Raw genomic sequence first — 17,858 nt, 5'->3', positions numbered from 1 at the left:
ACAGTGCACAGCACAATCTTGGGTTACTTTGGGACATTATTCCACCCAAATCAGGATTTGCATTGGATTTTAAATCCCACTCTAACACTTTGCACAAGATTTGAATCACAAAGGTGGTGCAAACCTTGTACCAAGTGTTAGTAAACCTGGGCCTTAGTGTTGGTGTGAGTGAATAGGAGTGAAATTAAGAGTGAGTGAAGGAGTGAGATTGACTAAGAATGTCTGTGGGGAGTGTAATATACTGTGATGGTTGGGTCATGGGACGTCTTCCTGAAAATAAATTTGGATCAAGGGTCAAATGATGTCACTCTCTGTGATGTTATTACAGTTATAATGTATGCAACGTCACTTTCGGTAGCCCCGGCATTTTGGTGAACCGACGCCTATTGTTACATTGTTATGAGGTCTTCATAATCAGATACAACCCCACACAACTTCCTTCTATAACTTCCTCTCCTTTACAGGCCACCACCTATCAATGCAACATTCCCAGACACACTTTCAAACCTTGTAACAATATACTCCAACCTATACATTCTAGGCAACCTAAACATTTGGTTTGACAAACTAAATATGCCACATCCAAAAACTGTCATCACTGGCCTAGTCACAGTGAACTTACAACACCAGATCCTACCGCCTCTCGCACCACTCTGACTGCGGAGTCTGGATTCCCTCCCATTAACCTGGCTGCAGTGCCTGGTCTGTCTCCTAGCATTATGACTGAGGTGCCTGCCTTCTCACCTTCACTCTGGCTGAAGTCCCTGGTCTTTCCTCCTCACTGTAGCTGCAGTGCCTGTCCTCTCTCCTTCACTCTGGCTTCAGTGCCTGGTCTCTCCTCATCACTGTAGCTGCAGTGCCTAGTCTCTCCCTTTCACTCTGGCTGCAGTGCCTGGCCTCTCCTTGTCACTTACAGCTGGAGTGGCTGGCCCCTCCCCATCACTCCTGCTGCGGTGCCTAGCCTCTCCCCTTCACTCTGGTTGCAGTACCTGGTCCCTGCTCATCACTCTAGCTGCAGTGCCTGGCCTCTCCCCTTCACTCTGGCTGCAGTGCCTGGCCTCTCCCCTTCACTCTATCTGGAGTGCCTGGCCTCTCCCCTTCACTCTATCTGGAGTACCTGGTCTCTCCTCATCACTCTTGCTGCAGTGTCTGGCCTCTCTCCATCACACCGGCTGCAGTGCCTAGTCTCTCCCTTTCACTCCCACTTTAATCCGCCCACTCCAATCTGCCCCATTCCAATCCAAAACAATCTGCCCCTCTCCAGTCCTAAACAATCTTCCCCATTCCAATGCAAAACAATCTGCCATTTTCAATCCAAAACAAATTGCCACCCTCAAATCAATTTCAATCTGCCCCACTTTAATTCAAAACAACCTGCCCCACTCCAACCTGCACCACTCCACCATGCCCCACTCCAATCACAAACATCCTACTCCATTCCAAAACAATCTGCCCCATTCCACCTCACCCCAATCCACCCCACTCAAACCCAATTCACCACACTCCAGTCCTCCACATTCCACTCCACACCAATCCAGTCCACCCTACACCAGTCCAGCCCACCCCACTTCAATCCATCCCATCCCAATCCAGCGCAGTCCAATCTAGCCCACTCCAGTCCAATACACCTCACCCCAATCCAGTCCACCCCACTACAATCCAATCCACCCCAATCCAATCCACTCTACTTCAGTCCGATCCACCCTACTGCTTTCCGATCCACCCCACTCCAGTCTGATCCACCCCACTCCAATACATTCCACCACAATCGAATCCATCCCAATCCAACCCACCCTACTCCAATCCAACCCACCCCACTCCAGCCCTTCCCACTCCAATCAAGCCAATCCTACTCCAACCCAATCCACTTCACTCCAATCCACCCACACCACCCTAGCCCATCCCACCTCTTTCCAATCAATTTACCCCTCACCAATCCACCCCACACCACACCAATCCAATCCAACCCACTCCAATCCAGTCTACCTCAGTCCAGTCCTATACACCCCAACCCACTCCAATCCACCCCAACCCAATCCACACCACCCAAACCAATCCACCCCACACCAATTCAGTCCACCCACCCCATCCAATCCACCACACTCAATCCACTCCACCCTAATTCACCCCACTTCACTCTACACCACCCCAATTTGATACACCCCAAACCAATCCTCCTCACCTCAATGCAATCCACCCCAGTCCACTCCATTCCACCCACCCCAATCCAATCCACCCCACCCAAATCAAACCCACCCCAATCCACTCCACCCTAATCCAGTCCACCCCACCTGATTTCAATCCAATCCACCCCACTCCAATCCACCCCTCTCTACCCTGATCTTGCCCACCCCATCCCGGTTCAGGCCCCTGCACTCCAATCCAGCCAGCCTACCCCACTATAGTCCGCCCACACCAGTCCACCCCACCCCATCCACCCTACCGTATCCCAGTTCTGTCCACCCCACTCCAATTCATCCACCACACTCCAATCAACGCCCCAATGCTGTCCACCCTCTCCAATCCACTCCAGTCCACCCCAGTCCAATGCAACACACCCCATCCCATATCAATCCACCCAGTACAATCCAAACTACCTTACTCCAATCCACACCCCCATTCCATTCTACCCCAATCTACTCCAATTCATCCACTCTAACGCAATCCAGTCCATCCCATTCCACTCCATCCAGCCCACCCCACTCCAATCCACCATACTCCAATCCGGTCCACCCCACTCCAATCCACCCCACTCCCATCCACCCCACTTCAGACCAGTCCACCTCACTCCATTGAATCCAGTCCACCCAACTCCAATCCAATCCATCTCGCTCTTGTGCAGTCTAATCCACACCACTCCAATCCACACCACCCTAAACAACCCCACCCATATCACTTAAATCCAAACCCACCCACTCCAATCCAATCTAATACACCCCACTTGAATACACCCCAATCCCATCCACTTCATCCCATTTCAGTCCACACCATTCCAATCCTATCCACTCAACATCAATCCACCCCACTCCACTCAATCCACTCCACTCCGTCCACCCCACTTAACCCCAATCCACCCCACTTTACTCCAAACCACCCAAATCCTCTCCACCCTATTCCACCCCACTTTCCTCTATGACACTGTCTGCCTCTGAACTCTACTCCCCTCCTCTCAACCTTACGACACTCTACTCCTCATACTCCACTTTACGACATTCTAACAAATCCACTCTACGACACTCTACTGACCCACTCCACCGTGATACTCCACACCACTAACTTTTAGCCATGCTGAGCAGCAACCACACTGGTGACCAACATGGCAATACACGTTGCCAAAGCCAATAGCTCTTGTATAGGGGAGACCTATTGGCTTTGCCAGTGCCTGTTTTTTTTACTTTTGATTTGGTGCACTGCTGCTTTTGTGGCTGAGCCACGTTTGTTCATTCCTTCTACAAAGGTTTGTTACAAGTGTTTCTATTTACTTTTACAGGCTGTTGTGTTTATGTGAAATTATGTTGTTTTGATGTAAGTGCACATGCTCACCATTGTTTGTGTATGTTTTCAAAACAAGTGGAAGATTTGGTGGTTCGCACTTTCATGCTCCTCTGAGCCGCTACTAATATGCTAAAAAATGCATGATTTTTCTTTTTGAGATCTAAAATCACCAGAAGTGCAAGGGCAAAACCAGAAGAATAAACTGAGAAAAGCTACACTGACCGAGAAACGGGGTTGAAATATTTTAAAAATATGGAATTGTCCTACCCCTGAAACAATCCTGTTAAAAAATATAAATCCAAGACCAGAGCCAATGGAACGCCAATTAAACGGTATTCTCTTTTACGTACAACATATATTTGTTTGGTGGCCTCGTTGGTGGTAGACCGCTTTGGTCACCTCTTTTGGCAGAACTGTCCAGGTTGACCTCTGCATTCTGGAATGGCAGCTCTTCCCTGTGTGGTGGGTGTCCCCTCTAAATGTGTCCCTCCTAGGGTGGCAGCGCTCTTCGTTTTGATGCCCCTTCTCTCTTTGACCACTCTTCCACAGTTTTCATATTTTTCTGTTGGGGACCTTCTCTTCTGGTTGGGTGGTTGGCAGCACATGGCAGATCTTTGCTGTATTGTTGAGGAAGGGAGATCTCTGTGATCATGGACAAACGGATCTCCTGAACACCCAATTAGATTCATCAAGTCGAACCTCTTCTGGTTTTGGCTACAATCCAGGGGTTTACCCATATTTTCTTTGTGCCACTCGTCTAGTTTGTACACTGTTTTGATATTGGTGAGGATGGGCCCTGCTCTGCTGAGGCAGAAAAAGTGGACCTGAGTGCTCCATTTCAACAGTGACCAGATGCTAGCCCCATCCTACAGGCCTCTTCAGCTGGTGGATTTCTGATGTCAAGCTGAGCAGATGAACTGAGTGCTGTGGAAAAGGCAGAGTGGAACTACCAGAGCATAGAAGTGTGGGTCTAGACGGAGCTTGGGTACCACTCTGTGGCCTGAGGGGTAGGTGGACGAGGAAATGAGAGAAGAATATGGTACCAAACCATAGGAGGTCAATGTGCTGGTTACACAACCAGCTGCCTAGAATACTGTTTGAAGCTTCCATTCACAATTTGTATGCTCATTCTTGCCAGGATGATAAACTAAGTGTAAATGAGCCAATATAAACTTATGGTTTTCACTTCTTGGATATCACAGTGCTTAGGTGCAGAATTGTCTTGGATCATATCCGGTTGGTGATTGGTGAGAAACATGAAAGAACATCCTACCTGCATGACTGGTTATAGTGTTTTTTTTTTTATTCGTTGACCCCCCCTTTTCAGATCCGCTCTTCTCTTCTGACCCCTTTCACCCGTCTTGTTTCTTCTCAAATCACCCTTTTTCCTGGCACCTTTGCACTCCTGTCTACATGTCTCACCGGATCTCGTTCCCGTGTTCTCACTTACTGCTCTCATTATAGCCAGGGCCCTGAAATCACGCACCTTTACAGCCGCAGCGTTTTCCACATAGTTATGGATCCATTGCACTGCCACATAATTCACCATCGGCTGCATCATTTTCAGATTCCAACCAACAAAATGTTTCTAGCTCAGTGGCTTTGAGGTCACTAAACAGAACAGTTACTTCGACCATGCAAAGGTTAACTGAGCACCTCTCAGTTGCTCATTGCTGTAGTCAGTTAAACTGGAACCGAGGTGACACTTTTGCCCAGACTCGGTTAATGTGCGTTGAAGTGACAAACTACTGCTACAGAATAATTTGCTTTTTCTTGACAGTTTAGTCAAGCCTGCGGCATAATTTGGACCTTTACCACCGCGTAACTCCAGTGGCCCTGATGATATCCCCCGCCCCCTTTTTCCCTCACTTTACTTCATTCTTGTCCCCCCATCTACCTAATTGTTAACTTGTTCATTTCTCCGCCTTTCTCTCTTCTCACTCTACCTTTTTATCCATCTCTCTCCGCACCAACCTCACCTTTTTCCACCTCTCTCCACTTTCACCCCCCTCGTTTCTCCATCTCCTCCCCTTCTCCTTGCACCTTTCCCCGTCTCTTGCTCCCTTGTGTTTACATCTTTTTCTTCTCGCTTCACTACGTTCTCCATCACTCTCACCTGGCTTTCTCCCCATCAGCTTCCCGCCTTAGTCCTTCCCTCATCTCTTTCATCTGACGTCACTACTTCCTCCATCTCTCTCTCCCATCATCCCTTTCTCCATCTATCTCATCTGAATTATTCCCTGCCTTTACCATCTTCCCACGTTACTCCTTCTCTCTCTCTCTTCTGCCCAAAATCATCAAATGCAAGCCCGGTCCTCCTGTCTGTCGCCTAAACCCCACCCGCGTCCCCATCTCTCTCCCCTCTATCCACCCCCCCGACTTTCACCCCTTGTCACCTTTACCCTTCTCGCCTTTGTCTCATTGTCTCTTGCTTTTATGTTTACTCCTTTTCATTTTACTCTCCCATTCACTCCTCTGCACCATCCGGAGCCCTTACACCACCCCACTAGTCGCTCATCCGTTTCTCCCCTTCCCGCCTCACACCTCAGCTCACCCCCCTTCCAGCAGGGTTTAACTCACTCACTTCTGAAAGACATCTCCTCCCTTCCCCCCACACTCTGTACCCCCCATTCTCCCACGCTCACCTCTTAATCCACCCCCACCTCATTCCTCTACCCTTCTGATCAAACTCCTTTTCCTTTGTCCTCGGTCTCCTGCTCCCCACTCACCCCCTCTGTCCCTCCACTCCCCAGTCTCATTCCACGCCTCCCCCCCCCCTACATTATCTTTCCTTTCTCACCTCACTCCTTCTCCCTCATCTCACCCTTTCCCCTTTGTCTGGACATTCCTCCCACCCCCCACCCACTCCTCACCTCTCCTCCTGCCCCTCCCTCCACCCCCTCCCTGCCCCTGCTGGTGTCACTCTCGGTTGCCATGGAGAACACGGTGCCTTGCCCATCGCAGTCACTCGCCCTCCCTCCTAAATCTGTAAGCCAGGGACCGCCTCTTCACCCCACCCACCACACCCCCTCCGCCACACCCCATCCCCCACCTCCACAAAAGGGCCTGGCCAACCCCCCTCCCGCCCTGGAAAGGACAGAAAAGAGTGGAAGGGAGGGGCCTGGCACCTGGAGACCTGTCAGCCGACCCGGCCCCTCCCTGCCGCAGCAGCATCAGGACCACGCCCCCTCCCCCAGCGCCTCGCCGATGCGGCACTAGGCACCGCCCCTTTAAGGAGCCCCACCCTAGGGCCGGGCCAGGGTGGAGCCGCTTCTTCTATTGACACCTCGGGGAGGCAGGGAGCTGCCTGCCAGAAGCAGGAAGAGCCCATTGCGGTGTCCAGCCGGGGAGCTGAAGCCAGAACCAGGGAAGAGAGGTCCTTTACCCCGGCTTGGCACAGACGAGAGGGGCATCGGCGCATCCTGGTACCCAGATAGCCCCGTGGCAGGAGGAGAAGGGACAGCCCCCGTCTCTGCCGGATACCCAGCCTCGGGTGGAAAGAGGCTCCCAGCGGGGGGTCTCCTGGCATCGCCATACATTTCCTATACATTGTGACATATGCTTCCCCTGCCCAGGTGAAAAATACTGCAGGATGTTTTGACCAAGTGGGTCGTGACAATTTCCATCACTTGCCCCTGTCGAAGCTCTCGGCACCCTTCTAGGTGGAATTTAACCGGAGAGATAAGGACGGGTCTGTGGCCCCTGGGAGGAAAGGGACGAGAGCCCACCCGCACCTCAGCCTCCAGGAGAGACACCCTGTGTATGATCTTCTTGAGACCCCCTCGGCTGGAGTCCGACCCCCGCGACAGAAGGAGGCCGTGGCTGTCCGCTGCCCGCAGGCGCACCCCCTAGCATGCTCTCCATCGATGGGATGAGCGCCGTCTACTTCGGAAGAAAGTTGCAGGAGGCCGGATGGGGGGTAAGTTTCTCCACCTTTGCGTCCCCTCCCTTCTCCCACCCTCTGCTGTTGGCGCAGGCTCCGTGCACTGCAGAGTTTCTTGTATAAGGCGATTAGCCAGTTTTCTATGCGACACCAAGTATTTTGCCCAAGGTCACTCGGTGTGGTCAAGTTGGCGAGCCGGGAGTGTGCCTTTTTCTGATTATAGGGCAGCAGATTGCTTCGAATACGTGTTCCTTTATACTGTTCCCGTGTGCCCACTGCGCCCTTTAACCTACTGGTTTCTTGCCACTGAGGTACCTTTGTTAGTCTGCTGGGGGCAGGCACAAAGCATACTTCCATAACACTGTGCGTTTCACTAAGCGCCTGCTATTTAATAGCAACTTTACTGCTTCTTGACGCTGTGGACGTTATAAGTAGTGTAGCAAGAATGCCATGGACCCTGGTACAGGGATGGGAAATGTCTGTTTTACTTCTGCCGCTGTAGTAATATTCAGCATTTATCAGGGGACGTGTGTCCCGGTGCCACTGCATCTGTTGCACAAGTGGTAAATACGCTCCTGACGTCAGGTGTCACCGTGTTACGCAATGATCTGAGCTCAGTTTACGTCCCTACGAATGATGACAGACGGGGGGGGGGGGGGCTGTTTCACCGCATGCGGAGCTCGTAGTTATTAGTGTGCACACATTGCTGCTGTAATTGCTTTCAACCACTAGACTAGCACGTTTATCACCATTCGCACGTCTCTTCCAGGGTTTGTCAGTTTGAACCCCCGACCTCCTCCCAACCCAGCGAGCGCTGGTCAACTGTGTTATTGGGCTATTGAAATGCAGCATTCAGGTCCTGTGTTCTTAATAAAATTATGCGGTGTTCGTGGATAAAGTGCCTATCATAGACCGTGGAAGCCCGAGTTGTAATGTTGACTGTCCCACTGGAATTAATCGTGTGATCGTGGACAAAGAGCTGTTCCCCCCTGTTGCTCATTTCCCACATCTGACCTTAATTGGGAACATCTGGGGATGGGCTAAAATGTCGCTATTAAGTGCTGCTAGGACGACTGATTAGATACTTGGGTTCCCGCCAGAGAAGCTATGGAGACAGGGAGTGGTTTTCACGAAACGTTGGTGAGATCATCCATAGCGCCTTAGAGATGTCCCTGCTAAGAATCACTGGGGCACAGGCAGTGTTTCGGAACAATTCAGGACATGTGGACGATACTGGTCTGATTCATGTCGCGATTCGTTCGTGGTCTTTTGTACTTTTGCCTTTATAATGCTGCACGCACCAGGCGCTACTCTTGCAAAGGTAATGGGCCTGCATGGACTTGGGAGCTAAGCTATAAACTAGTGCACCTGCCATGTCTGAATTCAACCTTTCTGTTAAAGGATGCACTGAGATCTCCACAACAAACATTTAAATGCTTTTTTTCTTATTTTCTGCGTGGGATGGAGTCGCCAGGCCCGATGCCTTTTCCCCTCCTGCGCAGGCGTTACATGCAGCTTTGTCCCATATGGTTGGTGAAGTCCGCCTGACTGCACGCGCTACCTCCTGCTGCTTTTCCCGCCTTCAGGTGACCACGTGATCTGTCCTCCTCGCCTCCGCCGCGGCCTCCGTTGGAAGCTGAGCTGTTGGCTGTGGACACAACTGCCACGGGTTCGAATCCCGGCGTCCCCACTTTGACTAAATGCTCTGAGGCACGACGAATCCTTGACTCAGTACCTTTATTTACCTGCAAATAGGAGCGTTTAATTATAGTTCAACCCCAGCATTAAACGATGTATAAAAAAGGCATATTTACGTTTTTCTCAGACGTATTCATTGGGCTGCCCCGCCCACATCTGGCGTGTTTAAATTTCAGCTTCTTTGGGCACGGGAAATCATTGCAGCAGTCTGTGGCCTCTGTGATGCTGCCCGGAGCTGTTTCGCCTTAAATGGGGGACAGATCGTACGCAGTCTAAGAATGCTGGTTCCAATTCTTTTCCGGCAGATCCAACTGCAAAGTATTTAGAGTCAATAGGACGTCACAGAAACTGAAAGTAGAACATTGGAATGTTGAGAGCTCCCTTGAAGAGAATGAAAGGCCCGGGGTAATAATGGCAGATAAAAGCCCGGATCTCCGGCATTCCTATGTTTACCTTTCTGTTTCTCTTTTTCATTTAGAACATTCTATCCTCAGTGGGTGGAAGGTCCTAATAGCCCTTCTGCCTCGGGGGATACCTGTTAAAGGCCCTTACCCTCATTAATAACCCTGAGCCGCAGGGTCAGGGCTTTTAACGACCGGTATAGCCCTCTGCAGGAGGCTATATTGAAGTCCACATGTGTGGGAGGGGGGCAGAGATGAGACTGCTATCCATACCTGCAAACCTTTCCTACCACCTAACAACTTAAAAACTGAAGTTCTATCTCCGGAATTGACTGTGGGAATGCTCTTCTGACTGATATAGCAGAGAAAAGCCTTGCGCCGCTAAGGACGCTCCTGCAATGGTCTTCTCGGCGCTAAAAACGGATCCCAACCGAGGCAAGGTGGATTTGCATAACTGCCTGTTTAATGGATAATGCATTACAATTGAATACCCCAAGTGTCCATCACTGAAATTGACCATCTCTGGGAAGTCCTGGATGTCAGTTGCAAGGCAGTCCTTCGCTGCACATGACACGTCCCTGGGGTGCCTTCCAGTGGCCACTAGATTGCTTAATTCCTTCAATTTATTTCCACGTTCCCTTAAATGTCAGTACAGACCCCATCTATCCTAGACGTTTTTCCTTTTTCACTCTAGTGTGCACATTTGTATCAAGGCATTTCTTTAGAAAGATGCAGGTTTCAAAACTGACACGTGTCTCATATTTGTTTATCAAACCAATCACATCTACAACAGGACTCTACAGTTGAAAGAATAATCTCCGTTCTGCACCTGTGCCCTTCTTGGTTTATTCATTTCTTGACGTACTGATTAAGTGAGCTTTACTCAGGTTCGCTCGTAAAAATGACGATCACTTTTTTCTTTCATGCTCTCGTGTGTACTGTATTTGTGTTCTGTTGTGTTCTATGTCCGTGTGAGAGGCGCGGTGACACCACCAGGTCTGGTTCTCACTTACGCAACACTTTCCAAATAAATAATGAAATGTCCTAGTTTAGCCTCTCCTGGGGAGGCTAGTTAAGAGAATGATGGGTCGATGTAATTGTAAGTTACATTTATTGTGCTTTCTACCCTAATGTGGCGGGGAAACAATTTGGCGAGTAGCACGCTACTCCGGAACCCAAGATTAGAGTTAAATAGTAGATCAGTAAAATGTGGCCTCTGTGTGAGATTCAGTTTGCCATTTTTGTTACCCTGGAGGACAGGGCCGGGCCACTGGAATTATGTGATTGTGCATCTGCAGTGTTTTTTCTTGCACAATTATGGCTTTGCCATGTTTGCCACATAATAATCCACAGATTTTAACAAAAAAATGTGTTACTAACTTAAACTGTTCAAAAGTTACTAAAAACTCCGCAACACGCGTCACAGTGCAGTTGAAGACTCTTTGCAAAAGTTGACTGGTCTCAGTTCTGTTGCTTAGTGCTGTATTTAGATATTGAACTAATACTAATGAGGTGAAAAACAATGAACAATTGACATAAGGAAGTAGCGCTGTTAATGTGGTGCATTACGCTGCATAATTTGGCTTTCTTGCCACATAATTTACTCAACCCTGTTGCATAATTTGTCCGTCCACTGCCACATAACTCCAGAGGCCCTGCTTAAGGGGCAGATGAAAACACAAGGATGCACACAGGGGCGTGCCTATTTCTAAAATGGGCATATTTCTCAGTGGTATGTTCGTGATGGAAATTGATGCAGGATGCATGTCCTACCCTACTCACCGGGCCAACTTTCTTGTACACTTTCCTAAACTGCTAGCATCCAAGTCATGTACTTTCAAAATCCCTGCCTTATTTGCCACTCACCAGAACTTCTGTTCTCCCACTTCCTGCCCTGATACCCATCTCGCCAGATCGCCTCCTCCCTCTTCCTTTCCAGATTTTCATCTGCCTGGACATCCTGAGAGTTCAACTCCCTTCTTATTAACAGTGATTATTATATGCCCATGAGATAGACTCACTTCCCCCCCCCCCCCCCCCAGCCTATTTCTTGAACCTTCCTGTCAGTCATATTTGTTATTCCACGACCCCTCTTTCTACTAGGCTCTAATTTGCAGACCTCTTTCCAGGTCACTTTCCCCCCCTGATCTCTTCTGTGCCCCAGTGCCTTCTCATGTCACTTTACATTTCTGTGGGTTCCCTTTTTTTAATTCACTTGTCTCAGTTCTCACTGCCCTGGTCTGTGGGCCTCTTTTAGGGGCAGCAGCTCTGTCCTGGCCTTTAGCATCTTTGGCAGCAGGCTCCCCTTGGTTTCAGGGGTCTGAGTGGCATGTTGGCCTCTGTAGTGTGCCCTACTTTTCCTCCCTTTGGCAGCAGAGAGGAGGCTTGCTTTCGATGGGCTAAAGGTGGGACAAACAGTGAACCCTTGTGTGCTCTCATCGGTGTCAAAGTGTGCATGATGTCACGTCTGCTCCAGCGGTTGAATAGTCACCCAGACACGGATTCCATCTTTTGCATCACCTCGTTCTGTGTCGTCCTATCCCAGATTCCCTCTACTTCCTGCTTCTTTGCACTGATTTTGCTTTTTTCCCATTTCACCTCTACCTAATCAGTTTCCTCTGCTCTCATCAGCCATCTTCCAGAGGCCTCAGTACTTGAGAGTGAGTTGGAATTGATACACTTCAGAAATTGTGATAGAAAGCTAGATGGATAGATGGCAATAGCTCACCCCACCCAACATAATCAGCATACTACTTGTGAGTGGGTAGAGGTGAGGTTTCCCGCTGTAAGTCACCAGGAAGCGTGGGGTGAAAGGCTCATGTACGTGCCCGCCCTGCGAGTTATCACAGGCGGATCTAGCCCAGCTCCTAAGGTACGTGTCGAGTCTCATTTCTGACCATATACAGTACAGTACCAGCCTTCGCGTGGTATGTCGTTTTACACTGTTTCGGTCTGTGTGTATTTTACAAGCCTTCATCAGGACCAACTGAAAATGAAACAACTCATTTCAGATGGTTAATGACTGCAAGATACTTTTTTTTAGAATCACCAATGAACACCATATGATTCTTGGTCTTTAACTCTTACTGAAAATGTATGTTTCACTGAGATTTCTCCCAGGCACGTGCATACACCCGCACACAACGGGCAGATTCATGCTGGCATAGCAATACACTCACTCAAACACTCATCGGCACATAACATACACAGTTTTTTCATTGAAAGGCTTATCTGGCCCAGCCACGCCAGTGGGAACTAAAGATAGTCTAAAGTATTAAGAAAATACAGGATTCTTTTCATTTTAATCTACAGCCGGAACTCACGCCCTGGGGAGTACATCTCTGTTGGTGGATCCACCTACATCGACATGTATTAGTGAAGAAAATGGGCGGGATTAAAAAAGCATACATTGTGGGAGTAGTAGGATGGGGGGCTGTGCTGGCATCCGGATCACAAGCTCCTCCGGTGACTTTCCTGCCCTTTGTAAACTCTGCCCCGTTGCTGCCCGGCACAGCCCGTGACCGCCGGAAGAAGGGCCTTGTACGCCAGGTGACAGGAAGGAGGCACCGGCGGCGCTGACAGGAAGTGCGTGTGGGCTCCTGCCATCGAGAGATGTTTACAGCGCCTAGAGGAGGGACCGCCCCTGGGCGCTTGTATGGTACCGTCAGTCAGGCCAGGGGTGGCGGGAGGGGCACTGGCCGCGCGAGGAGAGGAGGGCAGGGTAAGAAAAGGTGGAGGCAGGGGTCGCCTGATGAATGGCGGGGACTGGGTGGGGAGAGGCAACCTGTGAAGGCGGGGTGGGTGGGGGCGGGGCTCGCTCGATAAAGGAAAGGGCAGGGTGTAGAAGCGGGGGAGCAGAGTTTCACCCTGAAAGGATCAGAAGGGTGAGAGGGCAGGGTCGCCTGATAAATGAGGTGGGGGGGGGGTCTTTCCAGGGTGGGGTACAGCAGGGGTGAGGCAGAGATAAATGGGGGTCGCGTGCTGAACCTTGGGGCAGAGTGAGGGTGGATGCTTTGCTGGATGAGGAGAGAAGCTCCCGTGAATCATGGGAGCGGACACACAGCGAAAAGAGGGTCTGGATTCAATAACGAGATAATATTTAGAGGACCTTAAGAAGTGCGGAATGGACGAGAAAGCGACTTTTCCTGCGGACTGGAGGGACATTTTTTAGGGATTAATCTCACCTGGGGAGGTACCTGTTTGCACACTACACCTGCAGGGGCGTAGCTTCAATGGGGGGGTGTAAGGGGTGTTACCCCCCCCCACCCCAAATAAATTAATGTTTTGATAAATAGTTGGATACAGATGCCATCAGTCGGGTATGGTTGATGCCTGTCGGGACATTTTTTGGGATCTAAGCGAGATTCCTTCCGCCCAAGGACAGAAGAGGCGGGGTTCTACCACTAGTGCAGCAGGTACAGTGGCACCGGGGCCAACGACGCTGAGGGGCCAATTGACCTCTAATAACACTGTAGTCCAAGGAGCCTTTTTTTCCTGGTTCATTCTTTATACGCTCTTGCACAGAGGTACATTTATGTGACCCGGTACAGTACCCCACGAGACGAGGTGAAAACGCTGTGTTCACCACAATATACAATATTCTTCGGAATGGTGCTGCACAAACAATACATGCTCGTTTATCGTCATCTTCTACAAGGGCTCGCCTACTTCTCGTTTGGGGATTAGTCTCACCTGGGGAGGTACCTGTTTGCACACTACACCTGCAGGGGCGTAGCTTCAATGGGGGGTGTAAGGGGTGTTACCCCCCCCACCCCAAATAAATTAATGTTTTGATAAATAGTTGGATACAGATGCCATCAGTCGGGTATGGTTGATGCCTGTCGGGTTTCACCAGCATTGGTTACATGCACAGACAAAACCGCACACACACTCCATCTCTGTTTTGAAAGTATTAAAAAATGTTCCTTATTTCACATAATATTTTGTTTTCTCACGTAGACCACTACCAACCCACATTCCTCTACCATTCAACTGCCCCTTAGGTCCCTCTCATGCCCCCTGCTTTTCGTATATTAAATTGAAACATTATATTCCGGCCTGATTGTCGGAACATCTGAATCCCCCCAGATGTCAGTGCTCAAGCTACGCCCCTGGTCAGCCGGTAGAAGTTCATATTCCCCCCGAGCTGGGGCGCCTCTTCATCCGCGCTCCCGGTGCAAGTGTCCCCGGATGTCCATGCAGCCTCATTCCACACTGTCCGGAATTTTACCTCCTGCCCGTCTTCCTCGGTCACTGCATTCCCAGCATCCTCCGGGGTGATATCAGTCTAATCAAATACATCCTGGGGTTCCTTGCTTGAAGTGCACATAGGATTGCGGTAGCCCCCATACCCAGTGTGTTTACAAAACGGCTGAGCGATTGATGAGATGTTATCAGTCAGGTAGCTCAGTGGGTCAACTAAGGCATTCGGTGAAAAGCAAGATTCTTGTCTTCTCACCTAAATTTACACCGTCAACAATCACCAATAAGCTTTCTCGAATGTCTCATTCCATAAGGTCGGGTTGGGTTATGACAAGTATTGTGACATCATTCGCCAGACGGCCTATGGCAGGTATTTGCTGCGGACATTTCTGTACAACGTGCAGGTGAGGAGCTCTAATCCCAGGCATAGGACCTGAATGCAGCTAGGTTGTGTAGGGCCAACACGCAGTGCTTACTCGGTAAACATCATAAATGCTGGGGTACATGGCAATAAACGGGTGCACATTCACATGGACAAGAAGACACACACCACGGTACTAGAAAATATTCACATGGACATAGAGACACACATCAGTGCATAGCAATCTACTGGTGCATATTCACATGGACAAGAAGACACACACCAAGGTACTGGTGCTTATTCACAGGGACAAGAAGACACACACCAAGGTACTGGTGCATAATCACATGGACAAGAAGACACACACCAATGTACTGGTGCATATTCACAGGGACAAGAAGACACACGCCAAGGTGCTGGTGCATATTCACAGGGACAAGAAGACACACACCAAGGTGCTGGTGCATAGACACATACCAAGGTGCTGGTACATATTCACAAGGACAAGAAGACACACTCCAAGGTGCTGGTGCATATTCACATGTACAGCAAGACACACATCAGTGCATATCAAGATACTGGAGAATCACGTGGACAAGGAGACACACACCAGTGCATATCAAGATACTGGTGAATCACATGGACAATGAGACACACACCAGTGCATAGCAAGATACTGGGGACTCACGTGGACAAGGAGACACACACCAGTGCATAGCAAGATACTGGTGAATCACGTGGACAAGGAGACACACACCAGTGCATAGCAAGATACTGGTGAATCACACAGACAATGAGACACACACCAGTGCATAGCTATATACTGGTGATTCACATGGACAATGATACACACACTAGTGTACAACAAGATACTGGAGAATCACATGGACATAGACACACATCAGTGCACAGCAAGATATTGGTGAATCACATGGGCAAGGAGACACACACCAGTGAATAGCAAGATACTGGAGAATTACGTGGACAAGGAGACACACACCAGTGCATAGCAAGATACTGGAGAATTACGTGGACAAGGAGACACACACCAGTGCATAGCAAGATACTGAAGAATCACGTGGACAAGGAGACACACACCAGTGCATAGCAAGATACTGAAGAATCACGTGGACAAGGAGACACACACCAGTGCATAGCAAGACACTGGAGAATCACGTGGACAAGGAGACACACATCAGTGCATAGCAAGAATCTGGTGAATCACATGGACAAGGAGACACACACCAGTGCATAGCTATATACTGGTGATTCACATGGACAATGATACACACACTAGTGTATAACAAGATACTGGAGAATCACATGGACATAGACACACATCAGTGCACAGCAAGATATTGGTGAATCACATGGCAAGGAGACACACACCAGTGCATAGCTATATACTGGAGAATCACATGGACATAGACACACATCAGTGCATAGCAAGAATCTGGTGAATCACATGGACAAGGAGACACACACCAGTGCATAGCTATATACTGGTGATTCACATGGACAATGATACACACACTAGTGTATAACAAGATACTGGAGAATCACATGGACATAGACACACATCAGTGCACAGCAAGATATTGGTGAATCACATGGCAAGGAGACACACACCAGTGCATAGCTATATACTGGTGATTCACATGGACAATGATACACACACTAGTGTACAACAAGATACTGGAGAATCACATGGACATAGACACACAACAAGATACTGGAGAATCACATGGACATAGACACACATCAGTGCACAGCAATATATTGGTGAATCACATGGACAAGGAGACACACACCAGTGCATAGCAAGATGATGGAGACAAATGTATGTGATTTGTACTTGTTAGTTTGTGAAACTTGAACGTGGGAGTATACTTCGCTCACTTGTCACACTCGACCCAGACACCGGGATAGACACATGGATTGGAAACATACAGAACCTCACACATCCCTCGCAGACCTTGGTGCTGGAAGGCAAGGTAGGCACTTCAGCGGGGTGAGGTTAGAGCTTAGAGCACAGCCTTAGTGCAACACATGTTGTGGTAACCAATTGCTACTAATGGCTGAGATTATTACCATACTGGTGTATGAAGGGGGGGGGGGGGGTGGGAGTACTCCAGCTGACAAACAATTTACGCCTGAAGCACAGACTTTTTATTACCCTGCTTTTTTATTTTTACCCTTCTTGTTGAAAGTTGAACATCACCTAACAAAGGTTTTGTTTAAAGAAACGGTGGCTTTTCTAGAGCACATATTCTGGGGTTGCTTTGCCCTTCGGGCCTCTCCCCATCCACGCTTTTATTGCTTATGGCCGGAGCTGAAGGACTCTGTGTCCGTTGAGAACTGTGAGCCCGAGGGATGCCAGCTGCATGTGCTTGTGACATTTTGCAACATGATGCTGCCATTTGAGCCTTGGCTTTTTTTCAAAAACATTTCTTAGAAGAGGAAGAAGGTGGCTCCAGTCCACTTAGTGTTTTTTCGTGGGAGGCATTGGTTTTGCTTCCTTTCTTACTGACAAATATGACAATCCTCTCTTTTCCCTAACGAGAAGCAAATTACAATTTTTCTGCAGCAGTACGGCGGTTGTTTAGGGCCACCACGTTCACTTCTTTGCAGCTTTTTTGCAAGCGGCTTGGATCCGTGGTGAGTAGAAGGCCGGACACATGACCTCTCCTAACGCGATGCACGGCCGTTATCCGTTCCTAGCCCATGCATCAACTCCCAGGCTTGTTAAACGTGCTTGTTGTTTTTTCGGTGGGCGCTTCCCTTATGACGTGGCAGCATCTGTGGCCAGCCGTGGTCA

General features: G+C 49.3%; 1 protein-coding gene across 5 annotated transcripts in view; it reads left to right on the top strand.

The window, feature by feature from the left end:
* The window catches only part of LOC138262118 (Krueppel-like factor 8), a 693,482-nt gene that overhangs the window by 630,924 nt on the left and 44,700 nt on the right, over window positions 1–17,858 (top strand). Inside the window, exon 1 of one of the 5 annotated variants that reach the window (XM_069211884.1) lies at window positions 6,178–7,414. The exons of 3 other annotated variants lie outside the window; for them this stretch is intronic. In XM_069211884.1, coding sequence (XP_069067985.1) covers window positions 7,349–7,414 — 66 coding nt within the window. In that variant the 5' untranslated portion in view covers window positions 6,178–7,348. Of the gene's footprint in view, window positions 1–6,177; window positions 7,415–9,415; window positions 9,482–17,858 lie in introns of those variants that run through there. One more of the 5 variants, XM_069211889.1, reaches the window with a different exon arrangement.

Source organism: Pleurodeles waltl, chromosome 10 (genome assembly GCF_031143425.1).
Source record: "Pleurodeles waltl isolate 20211129_DDA chromosome 10, aPleWal1.hap1.20221129, whole genome shotgun sequence".
Taxonomy (NCBI): domain Eukaryota; kingdom Metazoa; phylum Chordata; class Amphibia; order Caudata; family Salamandridae; genus Pleurodeles; species Pleurodeles waltl.
The sequence above is the reverse complement of the archived record's forward strand: the minus strand, read 5'-3'. Positions and strand labels throughout refer to the sequence as shown.